The following is a 24,951-nucleotide window of genomic DNA, read 5'->3' on the forward strand; positions in this document are numbered from 1 at the left end:
TTGGGGCGAGTCTTCAATGCCTTTAATAGTGTGAGAAGAACTCAAATTGGTCGGTCGTAGAAAGTGACTCAAGAGTTTTCAAGCAATTGAAATATACTGGTAGCTCTATTTTAATCACATTAATGACAATCGGCATACCACAGAAATCTGTGATATTGATTCATAACCAGTTTCTTAGGATTTCTACGTCAAAAGCATAACGATATTTGCGATTTTTTTATTTCTGTTATTGTTCATGTTCTTTATAATTGTAAGACATCTGCTTTAACTTATTTTATTTGCCGATGCTTACTAACAACTGGTTTATCTCGTGGGTTGGGTGGGGGGAGGTTGCCTCAATATTCTTTGAGTTTCCTCTTAAAGACTGGAAAAACGACAACCTTACAAGAAAATATATTAAAAAAAAAGCCAGTCATAGTGTTTGAGAAGCTTGTTTACTACTGTCAGCAGTGACGTCACATAGAAATGGGGGACATACCTGCCAGTATCCCGTGGTACCCCGCCCAGTGGTAGATGCAGAATTTCTCAGAACAGTGTTTACATGAAAGAAGTATCAATTGATATCGAAATTATACAAAAATAGTCGTCCGTCAGAAATCATGGGTAAATAGAAAAGGAATGCCCTAACGCGAAACATTATCATTTTCTCATGTTAAAAGATCATTTCTTATTCAGAAGTAGAGGTTTAGGCACTCCAACCCACTCCCCGGATCCGTCCTGCCTATGGAGTCTCACCATGCCTTCCCTTATGTGTTGCGCTCCGTGGTTAGTAATAGCAATTGCAACTGACGAAACGTTTGCGGAAACTTGCTCTTTCCATATCATTTAATATGATGTTCGATGGTATTTGTGTTTGCTTTCTTCATTAACTAGAAACCCAACAAAATAGTCGGATGAATAACTGATATTTGAAGCGAAATGTAGAATTTATCCTTTTATCATATTAATGAAACTTACAAAATATATGGACAAAGTATAAACTTTAGTCTGTACTGACAAAGGGACTGCCTTTCGATTAAGTTGGGCACATGAGCAATTTGAGGCAATGCGACTTAGCAATCGGTGTCACAGGAAACATTTACTATTTAGAAATAGCCGCAACCTTAATGGTCCATTTTGTTTTCCTAAAATTTCGTTAGTTCATAAGCTAAATTAGCATATATCTAGCCGAAGGTTAGTAGGTCATTTCGGTTAGTAAATTTTACAGGTGTAGTCCGTATTGGCACGTTGCCGAGGTTCTGGATTCGATCCCCAGCCAGGTCATAGATATGTTGGTTTTTCATCCAAGGAGCAATCTACGGTTTGCCCATCTGAAATGATTTTCTAAATTGAAAAGATTCCAAATTTGAGTTAAAAGTTTTAACTGCAAGCCATCCGACGTGTAATTTGTAATCCATAAGCCCCATCGGGCTTCTCCCATGTACAATAGTGGTCGCTTAAACGCTTAAATAAGTACAGCATATGGACAATACAAGACAAAGACGTAATCAATAACAATATATTGTTGTTTCTCTTACTTTCATGTATTTACCAAGATTGGTCTGTTAATTTTAATACCACAAATTGGGTTATGTGAATTTCAATTTATGCTGCTTATAATCATTTGTTTTCAATTTTAAGATTAAATTAGTAACAGTTGATTTATCAAGAGTATCTTCAGATGCTTTACCTATTATTCAAAAAATATTGAATTTTTATTTCAAACCACCTGAAGATAGATGTCTATTAGTTACAGTGTAATATTTCTTCTCTTCAAACTTCACAACTATATCACCACATTATTAATTCATATCTTTGAAGCTAATTGGAAATACGAGGACGTATTTTCATTTCTGTATATTTCACGTTGTAACGACCTCCTGGGAGGTTATACCATTGAATGGTTTTGTAAGAGTCATGACTGTCAAAGTAGAGACCGTTCACGTGATAATGATAATGACAATTATTGAACCACCAGCCTCCATGGTAATAAGATGCACAGTTATAACCACTATTTCTGTCGTTGTCGCGGTCCCATGTAGAGAAGGACATGTTTCTGTTATAAGAACCAAAGTTGTCAGTATCTAGAAAGAAGATGGAAAAGAAATATCGTTAACACTTCCAAATGAAAAAACATTAATCAAAGTTATAACTTCTGATTAGAATCTGTGATATTTTAGCTATAGATATAAACTTATTACATGTATTTTCAAAGCCTCGACGCATAACTAAGGAAACATGTGTTAAATTTACACATATAATATTTTTCATTCGTCTCATTGGTGTTAACGCAATAAATGTCTACTAAATAACAATGTAGGCCACTTTTCGAATTTTTCATCTGCCAAACCGTATGTTGTTGTTTTTTATATATATATATATATATTATGACATATATATCACTGGTTTAATGAATGCGTTAAAATTTGTTGTTATCGCTTTCAACCGTTTCCCGTTTACTCCACTTAAGAGGTGTTTGTAGAGCGGATTGTACTTTTCTATACATTTTGACCAAAGTATTTCATTTTTCGTATTTAGTAGTGAAACAAGCTATAATCACCTTTGGCGGGCTTAGTTGTGATAGATCAATACGGAAATTGGTGTCCCACAATTTTATTATTTAATGAGAAACCTTGAAATATATAATTACTTTTATTTTCCTGGTGCGGCTTTACAGGAACAAGGTAACATACTTTATATTATATATATAAGTTATCTGTCATCTAACGGCCAAAAATGATAACGCCATGTTAAGTAGTGAAGCAAGCTATAATCACCTTAGTGGGCTTAGTTGTGTTAGATGATACCAAATTTGGTGTCCCATAAATTTATTATTTCATTGAAAAATCTATTATCTTTCCTGGTGCGGCTTTACAGGAATAAGGTAACATACCATATATCTTCTAATATATATATCTGACATCTAACGGTCAGAAATTGTAACGTCTAAATGTGGAAAGGACTTTGCTCATTATTCCAGTTATTTTGTTTACTGATATTGCTAATAAACAGTAATGAAATATGACATTAGCAATACCATAGTTATACCTTTCTTACTTTTAAAAGTACATCCTTTCTTGTTGTTTATTTGAATCTCGATTATTTTTTCGAAATTATTTCCATGAAAAAAAACTTTGTGTTATAATTCAATCTTACAATACTAACAGTGCACAACTAACGAAGAACAGCACAGCGTTGCTTCTCATTTCTAAATGGCTTTGATTTTACCTTCATCTCAGTTTTTCTATAAAGGAGAGTACGTGGTGATATATTAATTTACTTTAGGTTACTGTGCTGTGTAAACAATCACCTTGCGCTACTCATCAAACAGTTAATGGTCTTACTTAACCTAGAGGAAACATTTTCTTACACATTGTGAACGTTCACTTAAAGCAAATAAATAAGTGTGAAACTCACTTTTAAAGGGATTAGTGATCTGTTTCCTTATAAAGTATTTTGAGATGGTAGACATCTTAGTATGACGTAATAAAGTAAACATCCAATTTGCAGATGGCATATGTCAATCGTAATTCATTAGCCGTGTTTTCCTTTTCGGTAATTAATTTTTTCGAAAATTAAATTTGAGAATGGGAGCACTAAATAACGAAGTATAAATACTTCAACAAGTGAAAAAGAAACATTTTACATTAAGTTTTAATCTTTCTATTATGAAAGGAAAGACTTTCAACGAACGTCTAATTTGAAGCTCTAATTGTAAGCCCTCCTGGTTGGAAAGATCTTTTTGAACAGACCATATGGAATAATGTATCAATCGTTCGAAATGATATGTAAATATACATTAAGGGTGAGTTGGGTGAACTATAAGTTGTATTAAATATACTAACTTGCTGCTGTGCTTTCAGGTAGATATGATCCAAGATCTGTCATTCTGTATTTACTGATTTCATCGCTGATCCTGAAGAGGTCGTACTTTGCAAAGTAAGAATTACCATTCCTGCTGACCAGGTCGATACGTAGCTCGTAGTCACCCTGGTTAGTCAAGTAGGATAACTTGTCGTTACCGAGCCAGAATTCTCGTTGTAAAAACCCAAAGCCGTCTTTGTAGTCGTTCCAACGTCGGTAAAAATCTACAGCTCCATCAATCCTACGTTGAAATACCTTTTGGGAAAAACAGGTATTATTTCAATGATCAGATGTATTAATAATTCCAATGAGTTCAACAATATTCATATAAAGACTGATATATTTATATTTAATGTCATTTGAAGATGTATACAGTATACGTACACATACCTTTCGTAGCAAGTATTTCATTTGCTGGGAGTGAATCAAGAATTATTTCTCATTTCATTGTTTGCCGATGATTTCAATACTGCAGCTAACATCAATGTTGGACAACAAAGACAAACATCAGGATTTGATATTCCGATCTTTAGAGACATTTGTTTAGATACAAACTCGCAAATGAGCAACATATTGGCAATTTATTTTCTTGACACATCTGCCCCTATGGGGGATCTCAAAATTTTATGAAGGCAAGACTTTATGGTTGTCATATATATCCTGCATCCATAGTGTATTTGATAAATCAACAAATTAATAACAGCTTAATTTAAAATCTCCCACCCCGAATACGAAACAAGAATTAAACAACACGTCTTGAACTCACCGTCCATCCGCCTCCATCTATTGAATTATTACAGTGGACGTTGAAAGGTTCAGGAGCACCGTCAGGCTGAATCATGAAAACACCGGATTCAGTTTGATCATCACATTGCTCATAAACTTCTTTGCAATCTCTCGGATATTGAGGCTCTTGGTAGTAGAAGTAAGAGGAACCTGATAAAAAAGCCGTCGAGGAAAAAAACAAAACGAAAATGAGTGTTGTAAAAACTGTCTTTATAAACAGACTAACGAGAGTAAGTTATTCAGAGATATGATGCCCTCCTCAAATAGGGATAGTTACCTTTTTGTTTGTCTTCACATTGATACATTATAATAAAATATACAATTTGTCTTTATATAAAGAACTTATTGTTTTTTTCTCACAAAAGGCGATGACATCTCGTAAAAGTAAGTTTAGTGTTGGAGGTATAGACTTCTCGCAGGCCCGACACTTACAGTTAATTTTCGTTATAGCTATTTTTTCGTAATAGCTTATATTCGTAATAGCTATTATGTACATAACTTCATTGCTCAAAACACTTGTTATTTAACTATTAAGCTAGGTAGCAAAAGCAAATCTTTATAGGTTTGATGTTTAATACTAAAACTTTCTGGAAATAAATCACAAGAATTAACACTGTCACCCAATTTAAAACACACAAAGAACTTAATAGTTAACTTTTGAAAACAAGTACTTACTTTCAGTCTCTCTTCTTTGTCTGTTTCTACTGATCTTTTCAGAAAGTCCCAGATCATTCTGTGAACATGTAAACAAATCAACAAAATGAGAAGTTCTTAGTAGATAATATGTTATTTAGGTATCTTAGATTTGACGATGGATTCAAAATGAACTTGTTAGGTATATTTTTGTTCGTTTTAATGGCACATCTAAGAAATATTTTATTCGTGGTGCATTTCACCTCACAGCAAATATGTTTTTAAATCTAAAATAAAGGATTGTTAAAATCTTCATCTGGGGACCTTCACAAAATTAAATGTAAGTGCTCAAATATCACTAATATTTTCGCCATAGTTTACAATTCTGTTTACTGTTGGTTTGGTTTTCAAATTTACATTCGATAGTTCCTATTTACCATGTTAATAATAACTCATAATGAGAGCCAAATTTGGTTACCAAATGAAAGATAAAGAGCGATAAATTAGCTTATGCCGTTCTTCTTTAACAGCAGTGTTATTAAAATGCAAATTTACGGATTGAAGATGATCCAAACATGTTATATGATTATTTGTACTAACAACCTATATTTGTTTTATGGGAATAAATTAAAACATCGAACATTTATTTTTAAGTGAGAAAGCTGTTAAAAATATTCCAAGAGATGAGCGAACAGCACTCTCCTCACTGATGTCTCGCAGTGACATTATCATCAAGCCAGCTGACAAAGGTTCTGCAGTTGTCATCCAGGATCGACAGGATTACATCAAGGAAGCCATGCGTCATCTCTCCAACAGTGATATTTACACTCTTCTTGATTCTGATCCCACAGATATTTTCTCCCAGCAGATAAAACAGACCATCACTGATATGTACCAGCGGAACCAGATCTCTAAGAAGGCTGTTTCTTTCCTTTCTCCCACAGACTGTAAGGCAGCCAGGTTTTATCTCCTGCCCAAAATTCACAAGCCTGGTAACCCTGGTAGGCCTATCATCTCAGGCAATGGGTCCCACACCGAGAAGATATCCTTGTTTGTGGACCACTTCATCAAACCTCTTGTTCCTCAGATTAATTCTTATATCCATGACACTCCAGATTTCCTCAGGAAACTTGAAGATATCAAAAACCAAATCCCCAGTACAGCCATCATCGGTACTTTCGACGTCACTTCTCTGTACACTAACATCCCTCATGCTGAAGGTATCGCAGCCACGTGTGCAGCCCTGTCTAAGAAGGTCCACCCTTGTCCACCCATCTCTGACATCAAAGCTCTCATGCAACAGGTTCTCACCAAAAACAACTTCACGTTCATGGACAAGCATTACCTTCAAAGACACGGGACAGCCATGGGAACCAGGATGGCTCCTTCCTATGCATGCCTGTTTATGTCTAGCCTTGAAGAACGCATGCTCAGTACGGCTCCCTGTCGTCCCCTTATCTGGTGGCGCTACATCGATGACATCTTCTTCATTTGGACCAGTGATGAGGATAGCCTGCTCACCTTCATCAATCAAATCAATTCTTTCCACAGCACCATCAAATTCACCTCTGATTACTCTCACCAACAGGTTAACTTTCTCGATGTGACTGTTCGCAAGGAACACGATTCTCTCTCTACAGACTTATACACCAAGCCCACAGACACACACCAGTATCTCCATTCTTCAAGCTGCCATCCCCGTCACTGCAAGTCTGGAATTGCCTACAGTCAAGCACTTCGTCTTCGTCGCATTTGCTCTAACAATTCCTCTTTCATTCGCCATACAGATGCTTTGGAAAAACACCTTATTGCCAGGGGCCATAGTGCCAGAAGGGTGCGTGAAGCCATTCAGAGAGTCCGCTCCCTTTCCAGATCATCTACTTTGGCAGTGAAGGACAAAAAGGGACGAGATTGCGACAACAAGCTGCCCCTCGTTGTTACTTTCCACCCAAATCTTCCTCCCCTTCAGAAAATCACCTCTAACAACCACAACATTCTTCTCACTTCAGATAGACTCCAACGAGCCGTCCCTGAAAAACCCATCATCGCCTACAGACGACCACGCAACCTACGAGACCTTCTTGTACGTGCTGCTGTTCCACCTCTAACTTCTAACCCCACACCCATTCAGCATGGTACCTTCAAATGTGATCGTACTTCGAGATGCATCGTCTGCAGCCACCACATTGTTGAATCCAATTCCATCACCAGCCACAGCATGCAACTCACACACAAGACTAAGGGTCACATCACTTGCACTACCACCAATGTCATCTATCTGATCTCTTGTAGAGTTTGCGGCATCCAGTATGTTGGCGAAACCAAAACCACCCTCAAGAAGCGATTCTATGGTCACAGATCCACAGTCAACACCATGAAGACTGAGACCCCAGTTGGAGAACATTTTAACCTTCCCAACCATACCATTAACGACATGTCCCTACAGGGGATTGAATCCTTAGGTAGCCGTCCTGACCTAGTACGTATCAGCAGAGAGAGGCTCTGGATGCAACGCCTTCGTACCATTCAACCTCATGGGCTGAACATTCAGGAAGGACATGACTAACTTTCCTCTGTTCCCTACTCCTTCTCCCCTTTCTCCCTCCCCCCCCCCCTTCCACTCTTCCTCTCACAGCTCTCTTCCCCTCCATTTTTCTTCACACCTTTCTGTCTTTGTCCCTCTCCAGTTTATTCCTTACCCTGTGCCTTTAATCCTCTCTTTGTCCCTCCACAGTTTATCTCCTTCCTCTCCTCTTCTCCTGTTGCTTTCTACTTATAATCCCCTTTCATCCATCTCATTGTGTTCACCGTGCTCATTAACCTGTCTGTATTCTGTGCGTGTTTTTGTCCCCTCTGTTACTGTAACTTGTCATTTAGCCTCTGAAGAAGATCCTGCTAGGATCGAAACGTCAGGCCAACTTACTTTTACACAAAAATATTTAGGCAAAAGTATATCCGTAAAACGCAACCGAAACACACAACTAATTTTAGCTGAAGCGTTAAGATAAATATATAAATTTTATCAGTTTTTTTACGCTGCGATAGTTCTCAACATATTTGATTAATGATTATCCAGTTACTATAGTCCATAACATAACGATAGTGTTCTCAACAAAAACAAATTGCTAGATGACTATTATAAAACAGCTGCATATTTCTTAACTTTAAAAGGTAAATACAAACAAGACACTAAAGTAACAAATAGAAATCAGCCACTTCCTTGTTAATATTTTTCTTTTTTTTTCTCTAAGCTTTGACCATGTTTCTACAAATAAGTTTGTTTTTGTTTGTTTTTTAACAGACAAATCTTTAGAAACCTATGGCGGAAACATGTTTAAATTAGAGTTCAATTTAATTGCTCTCCAATGAAATATAAAAATACGAATGAACAAGTAAAGGTATACACGAAGTTATGGTAAAGATTACCGACCAAATATGGTATTATCTTTTGTATTTCTAATTAGTTACTCATAATTATTGTTAAACTAATTTTAAATTGCTGGTTAATGATTTGTAGTGAAATAATTATAGCATTATGACTACTTTTATCAAAAAAATATGGGATTTTGTTCAATTCGTCATCTGACGATACTACTAAAAGTGAAATATTAGTGATATAAGATCGCTAATATTTTCGAAAAAATGTACAGTTCTGTTTACTGTTAATTTGATTTTCAATTTTACATGTTTAAATTACTATTTTATATATCTAGAAGTACTCATAATGAGATTTCAGTTGTCATCAAATCGCGTCACAATTTATTAACCAAATGAACGATAACGAGCGAGAAATCAAACAAAATATATCCCGTCTTTTTTTTAAGCAGTGTTCAATAAACAAAATATTACAGATTAAAGATAATCAACCATTTTTGGGGGTAATTGATCAGCTATTGGGTTATTACTATGAATATTTTATACTAATAACCTTCATATTTGATGGGAATACATTATAACATCTAACATTAATTTTTAGGTGAATTATTTCTACATTGAAAGTTATCTAGGGTTTCGATTAAAATTTGGCTTACTTTGCTGTATCGCTCTATCGCTCTCGTTCGAAAAAATTAAGTCTTATCAACAAAGAACTCATATAAATAGCTGGGATTACAGTTAAGCGTTGAAATAATACCAAGATTAATAGAACACAGAGTTGCTTCGTTTATCTGTTTTGGTCTTGCTTCAGTATAGGTCGTCGATTTTTCAGTGCTTTGCAAAAATTATTTGCAAGTTTAAGTTATGCTGCAACTTAGCAAAAAGAAGCTACGAAAAGAAGTTAAAGAACAGTAAGCAGAGATATATGGTCTATTACCAAACGTTGAAACGCGAAAATCTTTGAAGACTTACCACCTGTCCCGATGATTCCGTGAAATCCAACCGTTGCAGGCAAACACCAAAGACGCACAAACACAGAAACGTCAACTTCATTTTTTTATGGTTTGAAGCGATGAACTTTACAGAATGAAGTGATCTAGAGAGAGTCTATCAGCAGAATGAAGAAATCTCAACTAAACACGATACATCTTATGAATCAAGGAAACAGTCGACAAGACTAAGGAGACCTTGAATTATCTCATATCATTATACTGAATATTCATAAGCTTCAATTGTTATGAAGATAAACATATGGATTTGAAGAAAAAACTTGGTTCATTTCTTAATGGAAATGTTATATTGTGTTTTATTTATATTCAATTGCCATTATTCCACAATTATACCAAAATCCACAATCCACAATGCAAAATGGTGTACGTGATGTGGTGGATGGTGTTAGAACCGTATATAGGATGTTGAAAGATAGGTACTACGTTACATATACTCATGAATTATGCATGAGATTGTCTTCAAGCAGGCGTGGGTCAAGTTAAAAGTTCTACGCAAACACGGAAGAGAAGAATGATCTCTATTTGTTATGAGTAGTGAAAACTCGTTATGAGTAGTGCAAACTACCTTAGCAATCAAGCAGCATTAAACCAGTGCGCGATGAGATCGTTATACCCGTGATATATGAATACTAGGGTATAAAGTTAGGTAACATACAGCAGTATGTGATGTGAATTAAACAATATTCGGATTTGTGTTCTACATAATAATACGGACGATGCATCCCATCATCGCTGTTGTCATTCTTGAATTTTCTCATCTTCTCTATGCTCTGTTGAAAAATAAGATTTTTTTTTATATACCATCTTATGACGACATGCGCTGAACACACTAGAGTTTTCGTTCAAATGTATCCTTTTTGCGATTGTAAGAGAAACCTGTGAAGTAAGTAAACATAATACTTTGTTTGATAACTAAGAGTTTCACACATAAGTACTCTCCTTATTCTCTTCAAATTTTCTCAAAATGGAGAATACACCATTATTCCTCTTGAAGTTTGAACGTTCCTTTTGAAAATGCAACGACTAGGTTAAGTTGTCAACATTTCCGAACCAGAGTCTTTTCCAGCACTGCCATTTGCCTTCAACTTTTTTCTTTTCGCCACAACACCACTACATGAGCCAAGCGCTAACTGTCGTTTTTTTTTATAAATATGTGGAAAGGTGGGCGTTGTATCATTACTAGAAATGACTAATAACTTCCAAGGTACTGTCATCATATGCTTAATATTATCCTTCACTGTTGGTTGAAAGCCTAATCTCAATACCTTGTCCCTAACTCCAAATATAGTTCATTAAAATGTTATCTATTTTGTGGTGTGCATGTGATGTCACAAAGGCAGTTACTTTTCAACTTTTATTTATAGGCTATTATAAACTTTATGTTGATTCATCCTTCAAACTTGATACATGTGAATTATTTCCTCCAAGCATAAATGATTAAAATATTATATTTAAAAAAAGCTATTCAACTTCAATGCGCTGATGAAATCACTCTCTCTCTCTCTCTCTGTTATAACCAGATGCATTTACAAAATATAGATATAGAGATAGATAGAGATGAAATAGATTAGGGGAATATACTCCTTTTAGTTCGAACATTATTAGTTTCTGAAGCAAACATGATGATTTCCCTGTCACATGTTTTGTTCCAGTAAAGACGATTTGTATTTATGATGTTAATTTCGCCCCATTCCAATCTTGCCTGCTAAAATATTCTCTATTTTCGATGGATTTGAATCTCACAAAACACCATTATTTACTAGCTTATATAAACAAAGAGGAGCATACTACAAAAAGAACGTAAACAATGTGAATTGTACTATTATATTAAATAACATTAAGCTTCAATTTTATTTATTGACACCATCTTTATGAAATATGACGGAGCAAATCATAAGTAGGTATGAAATAAATATTATATAAGATAAAGAGATGAATTGATTTATAAACAGAGTGATAGATTATAAAACTTGCTTTGTCCGACTTGTTGGTGTTATCAGTTTATTATAATATTCATCTCAGCTGATAAGCATACTGGAATCAACAATTTACGAAGAGTGATATTTGGATTAATCACCTTCGAAAAAAGCATTGGTGTCTTTCTTGTTCTTATACCATATAATGCTATTAATTATAAATATATTATAAATAGCCGTACTCATCTTTTATGTGTATTTATTCTTTCGTTCTATTTCTTGGAGTTAATCCATAATTTAAGTTATGTTATTGTTTTTCTTTACTCCTATGTCATCTTTCATCTCTTGGTTTTCTTCTTCGCGACCAACATAAATATGAAGTTTTTTTTCAGTTTTCGAGTATTCAGTCCATCAATTAGACAGTCTATCAATTCCTTGAGTAACTACGTAGATCTGACCAGAGGGGAGGGTTGGGAGAGCTACAGCCCTGAATAAATTTTGAATAGAGAATAATGTTTCCTTAATGTAATAATATACTTCAGGAAAACCAAAGGCTTCACAAAGAGGTTCCCGTTACATAAAGATCTTCAGGATCGGACCTGGTTTTCTGCGACAGGTATACATGTGTCTCACTAAGTAAATGTAATAGCGTAATCTTAGTTCCATGTTTAACATTTGGACTGTATCGGTTACGAAGATGTTAATATAAACACTCGACAAACTCTTTCGATATTTTCTATTTCCGCGATCGCCATCCGCTTCTGCATCAGTTGGAACGCGACAATACTATTTTATTTCTAGCGCTAACTGATCTATACATGTCAAGTTCGATATGTGATAACTGTTGATCAATATATCAATATTAAAAACATCTACACAATGACAATGCAGACATACTTGAAAATGATAGTATAATATTTTCATTGGAGTTCTGAACACCTTTAAATTCATTTTTTCCCTTTTATTTAGAGTATAATTGAATAAACAGCATGGTCAAAAGAGTAACTGATAATTATTGTTTGTCAATAGAGAATGCGTTACTTTGTCTGTAATCACGGACGAATCCAGAATTTAAACAGCTATGCGGGTGACCCTTGGTTGGAAAAGAATTAAAAACATAAATTTGATTTATGCAATTCTGTTCTTAATTCTCTGCATTTAGAGACATTTGTAGTAATGCTACAACTAAGGTTTAACTTAGATATATACGCACGGTTGTGCTATAATATTCACTTTTTTGTGTATAATATTCACTCCATGTGCTGTGTTGAAAAGAGGTGCACACTCCCCCCCCCCCCTTCCTCCGGATAAGTGGATGTTGGATTACGGCTAGTACGGACAACGTAGATCCCTTTGATCTTTGACCCGTAAAGACAGACCGTCATTCAGCTAGGTTGGACGAGAGGCATGTAAAAGTGCAAACATGTTTTTTTAATTTATATGTCAGCATAGATCTGCTAGATTTAATATCAAAACGTAAATATAATAAAGAAAATAGAGGCACGGGGAATTAAAATCACAGACAGACATTTGTATTCACTACAACTTTTATAGTTTCTGAGATCCTTGAATCTTAATGTGTATTATTATTATTTTCTCATTGCGCCATATAGTGCGATTAATATCTTGTAGTTCCTTTGCCAGTTGTGTCATATACAGATATGCCAGTTAACATATCAACAGTTGCCATGGTAGTTTTCCTTACCTCGGGGTGGGGGGCACCAATGTGCGGGGTACCACCGGGTGATCGGAAGTCTAAGACTAAAGGTGGGTTCAAAACATATCCGTTTGTGTAAGGGAGTGTCATGGTGGAGGGGGGAGGGTGCATGCGCGTGTTTTTCTGTTTCAAACACTCTTCATAAATATATATATAAATATATATATATATATATATATATATATATATATATATATATATAAATATATATATATATATATATATATATATATAAATATATATACATATATATATATATATATGTATATATATAAATATATATATATATATACATATATATATATATATATATATATATATATATATATATATGTCTTTTCCTTCGTCGTTTACCTCCATTCCATTATATATATATATATATTTATATATATATATATATATGTAAAGGTGGGTTCAAAACATATCCGTTTTTGTAAGGGAGTGTCATGGTGGAGGGGGGGAGGGTGCATGCGCGTGTTTTTTTCTGTTTCAAACACTCTTCATAAATATATATATAAATATATATATATATATATATATATATATATAAATATATATATATATATAAATATATATACATATATATATATATATATATATATATATATATATATATATATATATATATGTATATATATAAATATATATATATATATATACATATATATATATATATATATATGTCTTTTCCTTCGTCGTTTACCTCCATTCCATTATATATATATATATTTATATATATATATATATGTATATACTCTCTTAAAATGAGAGACTGAAATTTCAGTCTAATCGACTGAAATTTCAGTCTAATGATGGATGGGATAAGGGATCAGACTACTTAGACTGAATTCCAGTCTGAAATGTAAAGACTGAAGGTCAGTCTTAATTAGACTAAATACTCTTCAGTCTAATAGACTGAAAATCAAACCACTTTAGACTGAACAGTCAGCAGTTTAGACTGATTTATTGCAGCACCAGTCTTAATAAGATTGAATACTTTCAGTCTATTAGACTGATATCAGACTGAACAGTCGGTCCTTTCGACTGAATTATTACACATCACAGCTATACTGTCAATTTTATAAACTGCAAATTCTGGATTGAACAAGCTTTTCTATAGATCCTCCGTGTTGGCTAAGTGCTGGAATTCTTCAATAAAGATGCAGTTAAGGTCATCAAGACAACATTCAATGATCTGTTAATGCAGGGGAATTAACTGAAAGGTACTACTTCATGGAGTGACTTCGCCTTCACATCCAATCATGTTAGGCTATAAAGACCAGAAAATCATTGTGACAGTCACACACAAAGTACATTAAAAATGGTATTCCATCAAGAAATATAATTGTCAATATCCACCGAACAGTAATTTTATTCCCACTAACCCACTTATATATTCTTATATAACTTTTGTTATCATATTAAAAAAAGAACAGAAATCAAAACTACAATATTCTGAGGGATGTTCAACAAAACATGTTATCTTTGCAACAAACGTTCAAATTATAAAGATACTTTACATAACAGTGACATATTTTCAGTTCAATATTAATCTGTCAAATTTCTGCTTGAATTGGGCCATCTAAAATGAAAGGATTAGGTGAGCTGAGAACAGATCAGTGGTGTCGCCAATGGGTGGCCTGGGGAACCCCTCCCCCGAGAAGGAATTCACAAATAGACATATCACCAACCAAGATTCAAATGTCTGGCAACACCACTGTAACAGAAAGCACTTTAAATTCTTTGTATGTCACCACCAGGTGGTAATACACTGGAATTCATTGACAACACAGCTGTAAATTGAGTCGTTATATACCCAGCTGATCCCATCTCCCGAACTCACTGAACTTTAAATTTTCCACGGTAAAGGATATAGTAACTATACGATCCTGCCTTTACAAAAGGGATATGATGGAAACACGACGATAGTACAATGGATCTGGTACATTGCCTTTTTTCCAGTTGTGAATCATTAATGTATAGTAGCAACAATTTTCTTAGAATGATTTCAAAATGGGGAAAACATATGACAAATTTTCAGCAGGTTATTTATAAAATATTAGGAATGGTCAAACTATATATCAGTGCGGTGAACATTTAATACTTTGTGTTTCAATGATATAGATTGCTGAAAGTCATTATCCAGCACACACAAAACAAAATGTTACAAGCAAGCAGTTGACAGAATGGCACAAACTTCATAATGGCTATTAGATAAACATGAACTATTATATACTGCATTCACGATTTCATGATATGGCATTCATATAAAGCAAATTTGTATGCAAAAACAGTACATGTGACTATTATACCACCCTCAATTATTTCTTAACTTTCTGATAGTAATCATATATAGTGATTTTGATTGGGATTTCAATCAAATTTTAAAGTTTTATAAATTATCTCACGTGAATCCTTTAATGTCCGCCTCTAGCTGAAAAAGAAATGTCACTCGAGAGTCGACTAAAAAATTGAAAACAGTTTTGACTCATTACATCACTAAAATTTTTAAAAAATGGGGGGGGGGGAATAATGAGGAAAGGATATTCTCAAATGAAATTTTCTACCGTTACTGACTTTATAATAATCAGGTTACTTGCTTTTCATAAAACAAATTATGGAATATTGTGCACAATAAATAATATTAGCTTAATTAATTGCTTAATTAAATAAACCTTCAACATAGTGAGTGCAGTGAAATGTAGGAACATTAAAGTAAACATTAAAATAACATGCTCGAAAAATCATACAACAAAGTTTTTTTTGGCAACTAGGTGTTTGTTTAATTACATTCATAATTAGATCAGTATCATTAAAAAACATTTTTAAAAACCAAAAATCAATTAAATATGTATTTCTGGAGCCCTCCCTATTCATATAAAACTGTTTGTAAACTCCAGGTAATCAATTTAACGTTTTAGGGTATGTGTTAGTTACTCTTTAAAGGCATTGAAGACTTGTCCCAAACAGCATGCAGCCATCTGAAAAAGTTAACTTTCTGTTGCTTGCTAGTGATGTTTGTTCGTGTCGCTAAAAAAGACAGACAGTAATGAAACGTGATACCTTGATATCTTTAGCTGGACCTGAGATGTTCATCGCTGTATCGTTTATACACTGTGCTGTGGGTATTGACCGCAGCTGTATGTACTGACTGTACACTAGTGTCTAATTACCGACGGTAGCAAGCTGTGTTTGTATTTTCTGGGATCGATTGCAGTGTCTAACACTTCTGTTACACCTCATTCGAAACTAGGTCAGATTACCGGCATTAGACGTTCTTTTTGCGCGACTCTTCACACACTTTTAAACCTACTCCATGCTGACACACGTGGTTCCGGACTACAGAGCAATAAAAAAGTAACATTCACTCCTTGAAGTAACTCCATGCTGGCTGCCCTTATAGATGTGGCAAGGATACGGACGAGAGACTTCACTTCTGTTGGTTGCAAAATTCCATACACCATGGAAGCATGGAACTCACAAAACTAGTGTTGTAGAGGGGGAGCATAGTCTATATTAAATGTATGTTCTACGCCTCTGTCCCTGTTGGAATGGCCAGTTTTTCTGCCACAATGAAGAATTGTTTGGGGTTCAAGTCTGGTCCGAGAGAGAGGATGAAAGGCTGCCAATATTGTCCTTGTCTGCCCTGTGCTGCGCTCTCAATATCTGTGCCCTCCTGTTTGGTGAAGAAAAAAATAAATGTGATAAAGGACAAGCAATATGGTATAAATCAAAACATTCTTAAAAAAAGATATGTTGAGAGGTAAAGAGACTAGACTAGAATAATATTTAGGAGAGAATGGAGAAACAAGAACATGACTGGCATTGTACAAAGGAGATATATCAATTCACGATAGGCAGCAATATGTCATCCATGGCGGGTGAGATGTGTTATGTGAAGGTGGATTCAAATTCAACCTAACATTTATGGGTTATCATGTTGATTTTGGCAGGTACATGGTTACCAAGCAAGGTTTGTTGTTAGTTGTTTTCAGAAATTTCTCTTTTTAAGGATAAATTGTTCATGACATCTCCTGATTCCATTACATCAGCATAGAAAACCAGTGCACAAGGAATATGATTTACATTTTAGCCTACTGATTTCACTAATATGTCTATCTGCTTGTAAAACAAACTGATTTCATAAGATTAGTGAATGGTAATATTACTGTAAAATCTTATAATAAAGACTGATGGCCCACTATATGTTTAATAAAATGACAAAAGCATACCAATTCTTTTCCAGTTTCTACATGATTTAAATACAATGGTAATGGTTTAACAGAATCGTGTTAGCAACATGCTGTAATGGCTGTAGCAGTCACTACATTTTTTTCAAATAATTAAGGGTGCTTACAATCTATGCATAATAGTACAGTGTTTTGCAATTTCTTGAGCATTATTATGTTCAAGTATTTGTTATGAGGTTAACCAAGCCTAGATTCATTTGGGACGATCGAGTACATATTGCAGTCCTGACAAGCGTGCTTATTCGCCCGACGATTGGGTTCATATGCAGGACTGGCGGGCTAATTTGCCCGACGATCTGGTACCGTGATAGCTTCATGCTGTAATGGCTGTAGCAGTCACTACATTTTTCAAATAATTAAGGGCGCTTACAATCTATGCATAATAGTACAGTGTTTTGCAATTTCTTGAGCATTATTATGTTCAAGTATTTGTTATGAGGTTAACCAAGCCTAGATTCATTTGGGACGATCGAGTACATATTGCAGTCCTGACAAGCGTGCTTATTCGCCCGACGATTGGGTTCATATGCAGGACTGGCAGGCTAATTTGCCCGACGATCTGGTACCGTGATAGCTTCATGCTGTAATGGCTGTAGCAGTCACTACATTTTTCAAATAATTAAGGGCGCTTACAATCTATGCATAATAGTACTTTGTTTTGCAATTTCTTGAGCATTATTTTGTCCAAGTATTTGTTATGAGGTTAACTTAGCCTAGGCTAGATTCATTTTGGGACGATCGAGTACATATTGCAGGACAAGCGTGCTTATTCGCCCGACGATCGGGTACATATGCAGGACAGGCGGGCTGATTTGCCCGACGATCGGGTACATATGCAGGACAGGAGGGCTGATTTGTCCGACGATCGGGTACATATGCAGGACCGGCGTGCTTATTCGCCCGACGATCGTGTTAATAGGCCCCACCAATTGATTCCGTGAAATCCAACCGTTGCAGGCAAACACCAAAGACGCACAAACACAATAACGTCAACTTCATTTTTTAAGGTGTGAAGCGATGAACTTTATAGAATGAAGTGATCTGGAGAGAGTCTATCAGCAGAATGAAGAAATCTCAACTAAACAAGTTACATCTTACGAATCAAGGAAACAGTTGACAAGACTAAGGAGACCTTGAATTATCTCATATCATTATACTGAATATTCATAAGCTTCAACTGGTATGAAGATAAACATATGGATTTGAAGAAAAAAATGGTACGGATCATAATGGAAGTGTTATAATGTGTTGCATTTATATTCAATTGTCATTATTCCACAATACCGACTATAAGCGTGTATTGTTTTGATTTTTGTACAAAATGGGGAACTTGATGTGGTGGTTGGTGTAAGAACCGTAGATAGGATGTTGAAAGATAGATACTACTTTACATGTACTCATGAATTATGCATGATATCCACATCAAGCAGGATTGGGACAAGTTAAAGTTGTACGCATACACGGAAGAGAAGAATTGATCTCTATATGTGAGTAGTGAAAAGAAACCTTAGAAATCAGACAGCATTAAAAGAGTGCTACATGAGATCGTTATACCCGTGATAAAATCAATATGAATACTAGGGAATAAGCTAAGGTATCATTTTCTTCGAAGTAATGCTGTATCTTGACCGAATGCTATTTTTGGATGGCAAAATTTGTTACTTTCTTTCATTACGATAATAATAGTAGATGTTTGTTTGTAATAACTAACTATACCATGTTTGGGTTACATACTGCAGTATTTGATGTGAGTGAAACAATAATTTGGTTTGTTTTCTACATAAAAATACAGACTTTGTATGCCATCATCGCGGTTGTCATTTTGTTATTCTCTCATCTTGTTTTCTGATCTCTGGAAAATGAAGACTTCTTTTCTGAGATAACATGTTATAGCGACATACATTTAACACATTAAAAGTATTGATGATTTTTTATTTTTATAATTTTTATTGCTGTAAATATTGGAACTGGAGTAATACGAGTCACCATGCAGTCTGAATCTTAACGTGATAATATGATTCATCATGTTATCCGGTATGAATCCTAACAAGATGATAGGAGTACTCATGTTATTCCGTAAGAATCCTATCGTGATATCAGTCCTCGGGATCTATAACTTCTGAATGTTTTCAGCTAAGGTAGTTTCGATTTACAATAACAAAAGATCTCGGTTTTTAAGTATTACCGGTACTCAAATGTCGAATTGTGAAATTTGGTAAGGAAGAATGCTAAATTAATTACGCCATCATATCAATTATAAAGGCCCATGCTAGAGTACAACTACACTACACAAACTGCACTCACTCTCGGCTACTATGTTTCAATTTAAAACAACGTAATTTAGCTTATGTTCTTCTTAAGAAATATTGCAATAACATGAATGTTTTTTTGAATTTGTTAACAACTATTAATGATTGCTTGGAGAATTATTAATGGATAATGTACTATAAACTAATGACCATGATCGTATATGTTTATAATTCGTATTCCGGCAGAAAGAGTCTCAAAGGGTGTTAATGCATAAAAGAAAAGATGGACTAGCTTTCGTATGGTATTTTGAATGATCATATTTTTATTTTCTACAAATAATATGGACAATGAAGCTGAATGGTGCAAATAAGTAAATAACGAAGGGTACAGTTAACTTAAGGCGCCAGATAGAAAGAAATAACTAATCTATTAAGACTGTGTCTGAAATCGATGAACTCAACGGTGCAGTAGAGCTGGGCCTTTGCGTTGCTCCGCAATAGAGATTGCTTCATCGAAAGGCACGGCGGGGAATTAATAAATAATTAAAAGTCCATCCAAGGACATTTCTAGTTGTTATATTGGGGTCCACTTCAATTCATTGGTTGGATGTCATATATGGTATGGAAAAAGGAAAGTCCATTCCGGAGTAGAAGTGATGAGATAATTAGATGAAAAGAAAGTCACTAAAGACTTGAAGATCCTTCAGTCGAAACTGAACGGACTCACAACGTAGTGACGATAGGAATATAATGGGTAACGCATTATATCTGTAATTTAGTACTGTAATTTAAAAGTGTAGGCTATTAATTATATAGGCTAACCTAGCATGGTGGTAACATCATTTGCGTACTTAATGTTCTATATTTATGTATTTCTCCCGTTTTGAAAGTTTAAAAGAAAGTAGGCATTGCGTATAGCTCCCTACCCTAGGCTAGGCCTGTATCGAAAAACTGCAAATTCTAACCTTGAAAGTTGGAATGCATTCATGCCTAGGCTATATCGAAAACCTGCAAATACTAACCTTGAAAAGTAGATTCGTAGATTCAGAGCTTTCATCCAAGTAGACAATATAAAAACTTGCTAGTCCAAAGTCGAATTGATTCAGGCCTAGCATAGGCTCGCCAATACCGAAAACCTGCAAATAGGCATATTACTACCTTGAAAGAATGGATTCATAACTGCCAATTCTAACCTTGATTAGTTGAAATTGAATGGATTCAGGCCTAGGCAATATCGAAAAATTGCAAATACTAGCATTGAAAGTTGAATGGAATTCATAATGATGGCAAATAAGTTGGAGCCGTCACCCAGTATATATTAGTTCAAAATTGGTCAAGCAAGTGTGATGCTACGGTGAATAGGAATTATTTCATTTAAGTTTAAACGGTGACGCACTAACGACAGTGTCGTAAGGGCGGGTTAGCCCATGGATGTGTATACGACTATACGGTACGTTCACAAACCTACACAATAGCAGCACTAGAGTCCATGGTGGGTGTACAATAAAACCATGCACGATTAGGATACGCCTAAGCTGTATCTGTGAATAAGCGAGTTCACCATTTAGAGCATAACGGTGCAATGTGGCAAAGGTCAAAGGGTCAGCTATACCAAACAACGCTCCGCGTTTATTTTTGATTGTTTCGTAACAAACACGACATATGCGTACACTGTGACGTAGTTTTAGAAATCGATTGTGGAGTTGTGTATTGTAACAATATGTTACTATGGGCGCTCACTGTATGATACAGCTGACCTTTGACATTTTCCCACAATGCATCAATGTCTCTAACGGTGAACTCGCTTATTACGTCACACTGGCGGCCAGTTCTAATTCGAGTTAACGGGCTCCATTGACAAGTTTAAGCAAAATTTGTCTTTCCTCGCCAAGTTTATTTCTAAAAAATGATCATAAATATTGTCCATGCTGAAGGATGTGCTACGCACAGTGTTGTAAGAAAAAGTTATTTATAAAGGTGGATAAGAATCGTACAACAACAGGCCACTATGTGGCTTGTAAAGATTTTTAGTATGTGTTCACAGAACAGTGACTCTTTGTGGAGGAAGCTGGTCATTTCGGCCAACTGTCATTTCAGCCAACTGCCATATCCCCCAATGTGAGTCCATTTTCGCCCAATTAGTTGGTCATTTTGCCCAATCGTCTGGACGTTTCGCCCAACATTCCTGGATGTTTAGCCCAAATTAGCAGTTCTTAGGTGGATGGGATAGCTCAATGGCAACATAATAATTAATATACGTTACATATTAAATTTCCAACCCCAGGAATTATTATTAGTATTTATGTAACACGGCCAACCTTTAACTATTTTATTAATCAAACCACCCAAAATATTTTTTATAAGCACTTAAATTAATAAAGGATCCAGACTTCCTGCCTTTAATTATTGGTGAAGCCCCAAATTGAATTTCCAAAACTCACCAGAAGAATTTTGGTGGTAAAACTAATTTGATATTAGTGCTAGGCCTAAGATTAAGAAACGTTTCTGGTCGGAAGAAACGTCCAGGGGTGTTGGGCAAAACGTTCAAGCAGGTTTGGCGAAAGATCCAGACAGGTTGGGCGATGTGTTACAAGTTGGGTGAAATAACAGTTGGGTAAAACATCTCGAAAGCGTTGTGGAGGTTTCAAAACCGTAACAGACAGTCATGGCATACCATGACAATACCAATAACGCAGTATCAGTATCACCCCCGGACGTCTTGTGGTGTAGCGTAAAGTGACATATTTGCCGATGAAGGGCAATATTACTACTTAAATTTCTGGCCTGTTCGTGCTCCACCTCGAGAAAAAGCTAAATTTAGACAGCATAGGTTAATACCAAGGACGATGGCTGGGCCAATTTAAGGTCTTATTCGGGTAACGAGGCTGACCGTGCCATGAAAGAGCTCGTCAAGCTTTTCAAGGATTATGGCCTGAAAATCACGGTCCAGACGAACTTAAAATCTGCAACCTTTCTAGATGTCGTCCTAGACCTTAAGTCAGGCGCCTGCAAGCCCTACAGAAAACCAAACGACAAGCCAGTCTACATCAACCGCCATTCTAACCATCCTCCACCTACCACAAAGGGCCATCGGCAAAAGAATCTCTATACTCTCTCATCAAGCCATGACATTGTTTAAGAAGGAGCACCCGTCTATAACGCAGCCCTCTGGTAAGCTGGATACAAAGAGGAAGCTGAATACACACCTAAAAGGAGCAACCATACCCAGACAAGAGCCAGGGAAATAACATGGTTCACCCCACCATACAGTAAAAGCGTTTAAATCAAGGTGGGTGCGCAGTTTCTGAAACTCGTAAGAAAACATTTCCTAGTGACCATGCGTTACACAAGATATTTAATAACATCAAAATTGGCTTCAGCTGTATGAGGAATGTGCGGCAAATAATAAAAGCCCGCAAGAACAAGATCATATCGAAAGCAAACCAAGAGACCAGAGAAATAACTTGCAATTTCAGAAAAAAAAGAGCGACCGCCTGCTTTGCGGGAATGTCTCGCCAGCGATATAATCTACAAAGCAAAGGTTACTAATAGGCAAGACACAGCCGTATATCTGTCTGGCTAGTGGAAGCTTTAAGGCAATGTACAACAACCACACAAATCGTTACGCAACGAGCGTTACCAAGGAGAAACTGATCTCTCAAAACATATTTGAGACTTTAAAAGAAATTAAATTGGTCACTAAATTCCTTGGGAAATTTAAAAGCGCTCTAAAACACATCAACGCAATCACTACAACGCAATCAACACGCATAGCGAATTTGTATCCCAATGTCGCCATGGTAACCGTTCAAAGAAGCCCTCTGAAAGCGTCGAAAGGAAATAGTCTTCATACAGTCTTCAAATGAAAAGAATTTGTACTTCGTATTTAAGTACTATTCCATTTCAAATAATGGGGTTATTTAATTAGTACAACTTGTACATGTAAGCACTTGTCCTAGCCTAAATCCAATAATTGTGATTACTATTTGTACAGTAAACTTAAGACTGTAGATTGGAGATAATGTATGACTTAACGAGATATACCATTATCCATTCGCCATTGTTGATCTTATATCTGATCGTTTTCTTGCTTTCCTTATTTCATTATTGCCTTTGTAAAGTTAAATTTGACACGTGTATGAAAAAGCCACCAGTAAAGTAAGTTTCAACATCTCAAATTGACCAGTAGTTTATCGATGGTTAAGTTTTATAGATCCATGTACACACCCATCACTCTCTATCTAGTACGGATTCATATCCAGTGTTGCTCGAGCTTTCTTCACCCTACCTATTTGTGAAGAAGTATTGTATTTTTTATTTGGGGGGGTGGGGGGATGAACTTTCTTAATCAAGATTTACCTGTCTTCTGTTACGTCAACGACAATGGCATCTTGGTGAGCTTTGGGAAATTATAGTTTTATTATAGCTATGGATAAGAGAGAGAACAAATTTTTCCTGGTCTATGAGGTAATTTTGGAAGGGTGGGGCAAGAATAGAATCCAGGATGGATTTTGTTCGTTTCCTCCTGGGCTCATACATAAGTTCTGTGGTCCCACAAAAGAACCATTTGCTGTCATGCAGTGCCTCCAGTTTTCATGACACGGTTTTAGTAGGAGTTGTTAAGTCTTACTTTTGAGGTGATCGGAGGGGAATGTTCGAAATGGGCAAAGTTTAATCGCCACTTGTGTTCATGGTTTGGATGCCGCAGAAATTTTACTGTCCTCTAAAAATTGTGTTTGACATGTTGAACTGCAAGACTGCTTTTTCAGTAAGAGAGAAAGGACTGATTCTGTATATTTTGGAAGGTAGCAAAATCCCAGTAAAATACAACACGTTGTCCCTTCTGAACCCCTGCAATCTTATTGCATTGCCCAACTCTAACAATCTGACTTCCCCCTTTCTTCAACCAATCCCGTTCCCTTCATAGTTTGCTATGACTGACATAACATTAGAGTTAACTTCCATTTCATTAACCTACGTTGCTTTAAAAGTCATACTTATATTCGGGGTTTTCCTGTGTGTATTATTCTAGCTCGCAGCTGCCAAAAATTTGCTGATCAACTTTCTCCCATGACGTTTACAAAGGAAAAGATTTAAAGACAATTCCGTCCGAACAGAAACGATGTTTAAACGCGGCAATGTATTATTCAGACGAATACGTACCATAATTAC

General features: G+C 35.6%; 1 protein-coding gene across 1 annotated transcript; it reads right to left on the bottom strand.

Moving 5' to 3' along the window:
* Window positions 1–1,501: 1,501 nt before the first annotated feature.
* LOC139973287 (fibrinogen-like protein A) lies at window positions 1,502–9,769 on the bottom strand. Its single transcript, XM_071979852.1, has 5 exons — window positions 9,610–9,769; window positions 5,305–5,362; window positions 4,610–4,779; window positions 3,825–4,098; window positions 1,502–2,063 (listed from the first exon to the last, which is right to left on the bottom strand). Exons 1-5 carry the CDS (start codon window positions 9,688–9,690, stop codon window positions 1,801–1,803), a joined length of 846 nt encoding a protein of 281 aa, XP_071835953.1. The 5' UTR covers window positions 9,691–9,769; the 3' UTR covers window positions 1,502–1,800.
* Between the last annotated feature and the right edge of the window lie 15,182 nt (window positions 9,770–24,951).

Source organism: Apostichopus japonicus, chromosome 9, assembly GCF_037975245.1.
Source record: "Apostichopus japonicus isolate 1M-3 chromosome 9, ASM3797524v1, whole genome shotgun sequence".
Lineage (NCBI taxonomy): Eukaryota > Metazoa > Echinodermata > Holothuroidea > Aspidochirotida > Stichopodidae > Apostichopus > Apostichopus japonicus.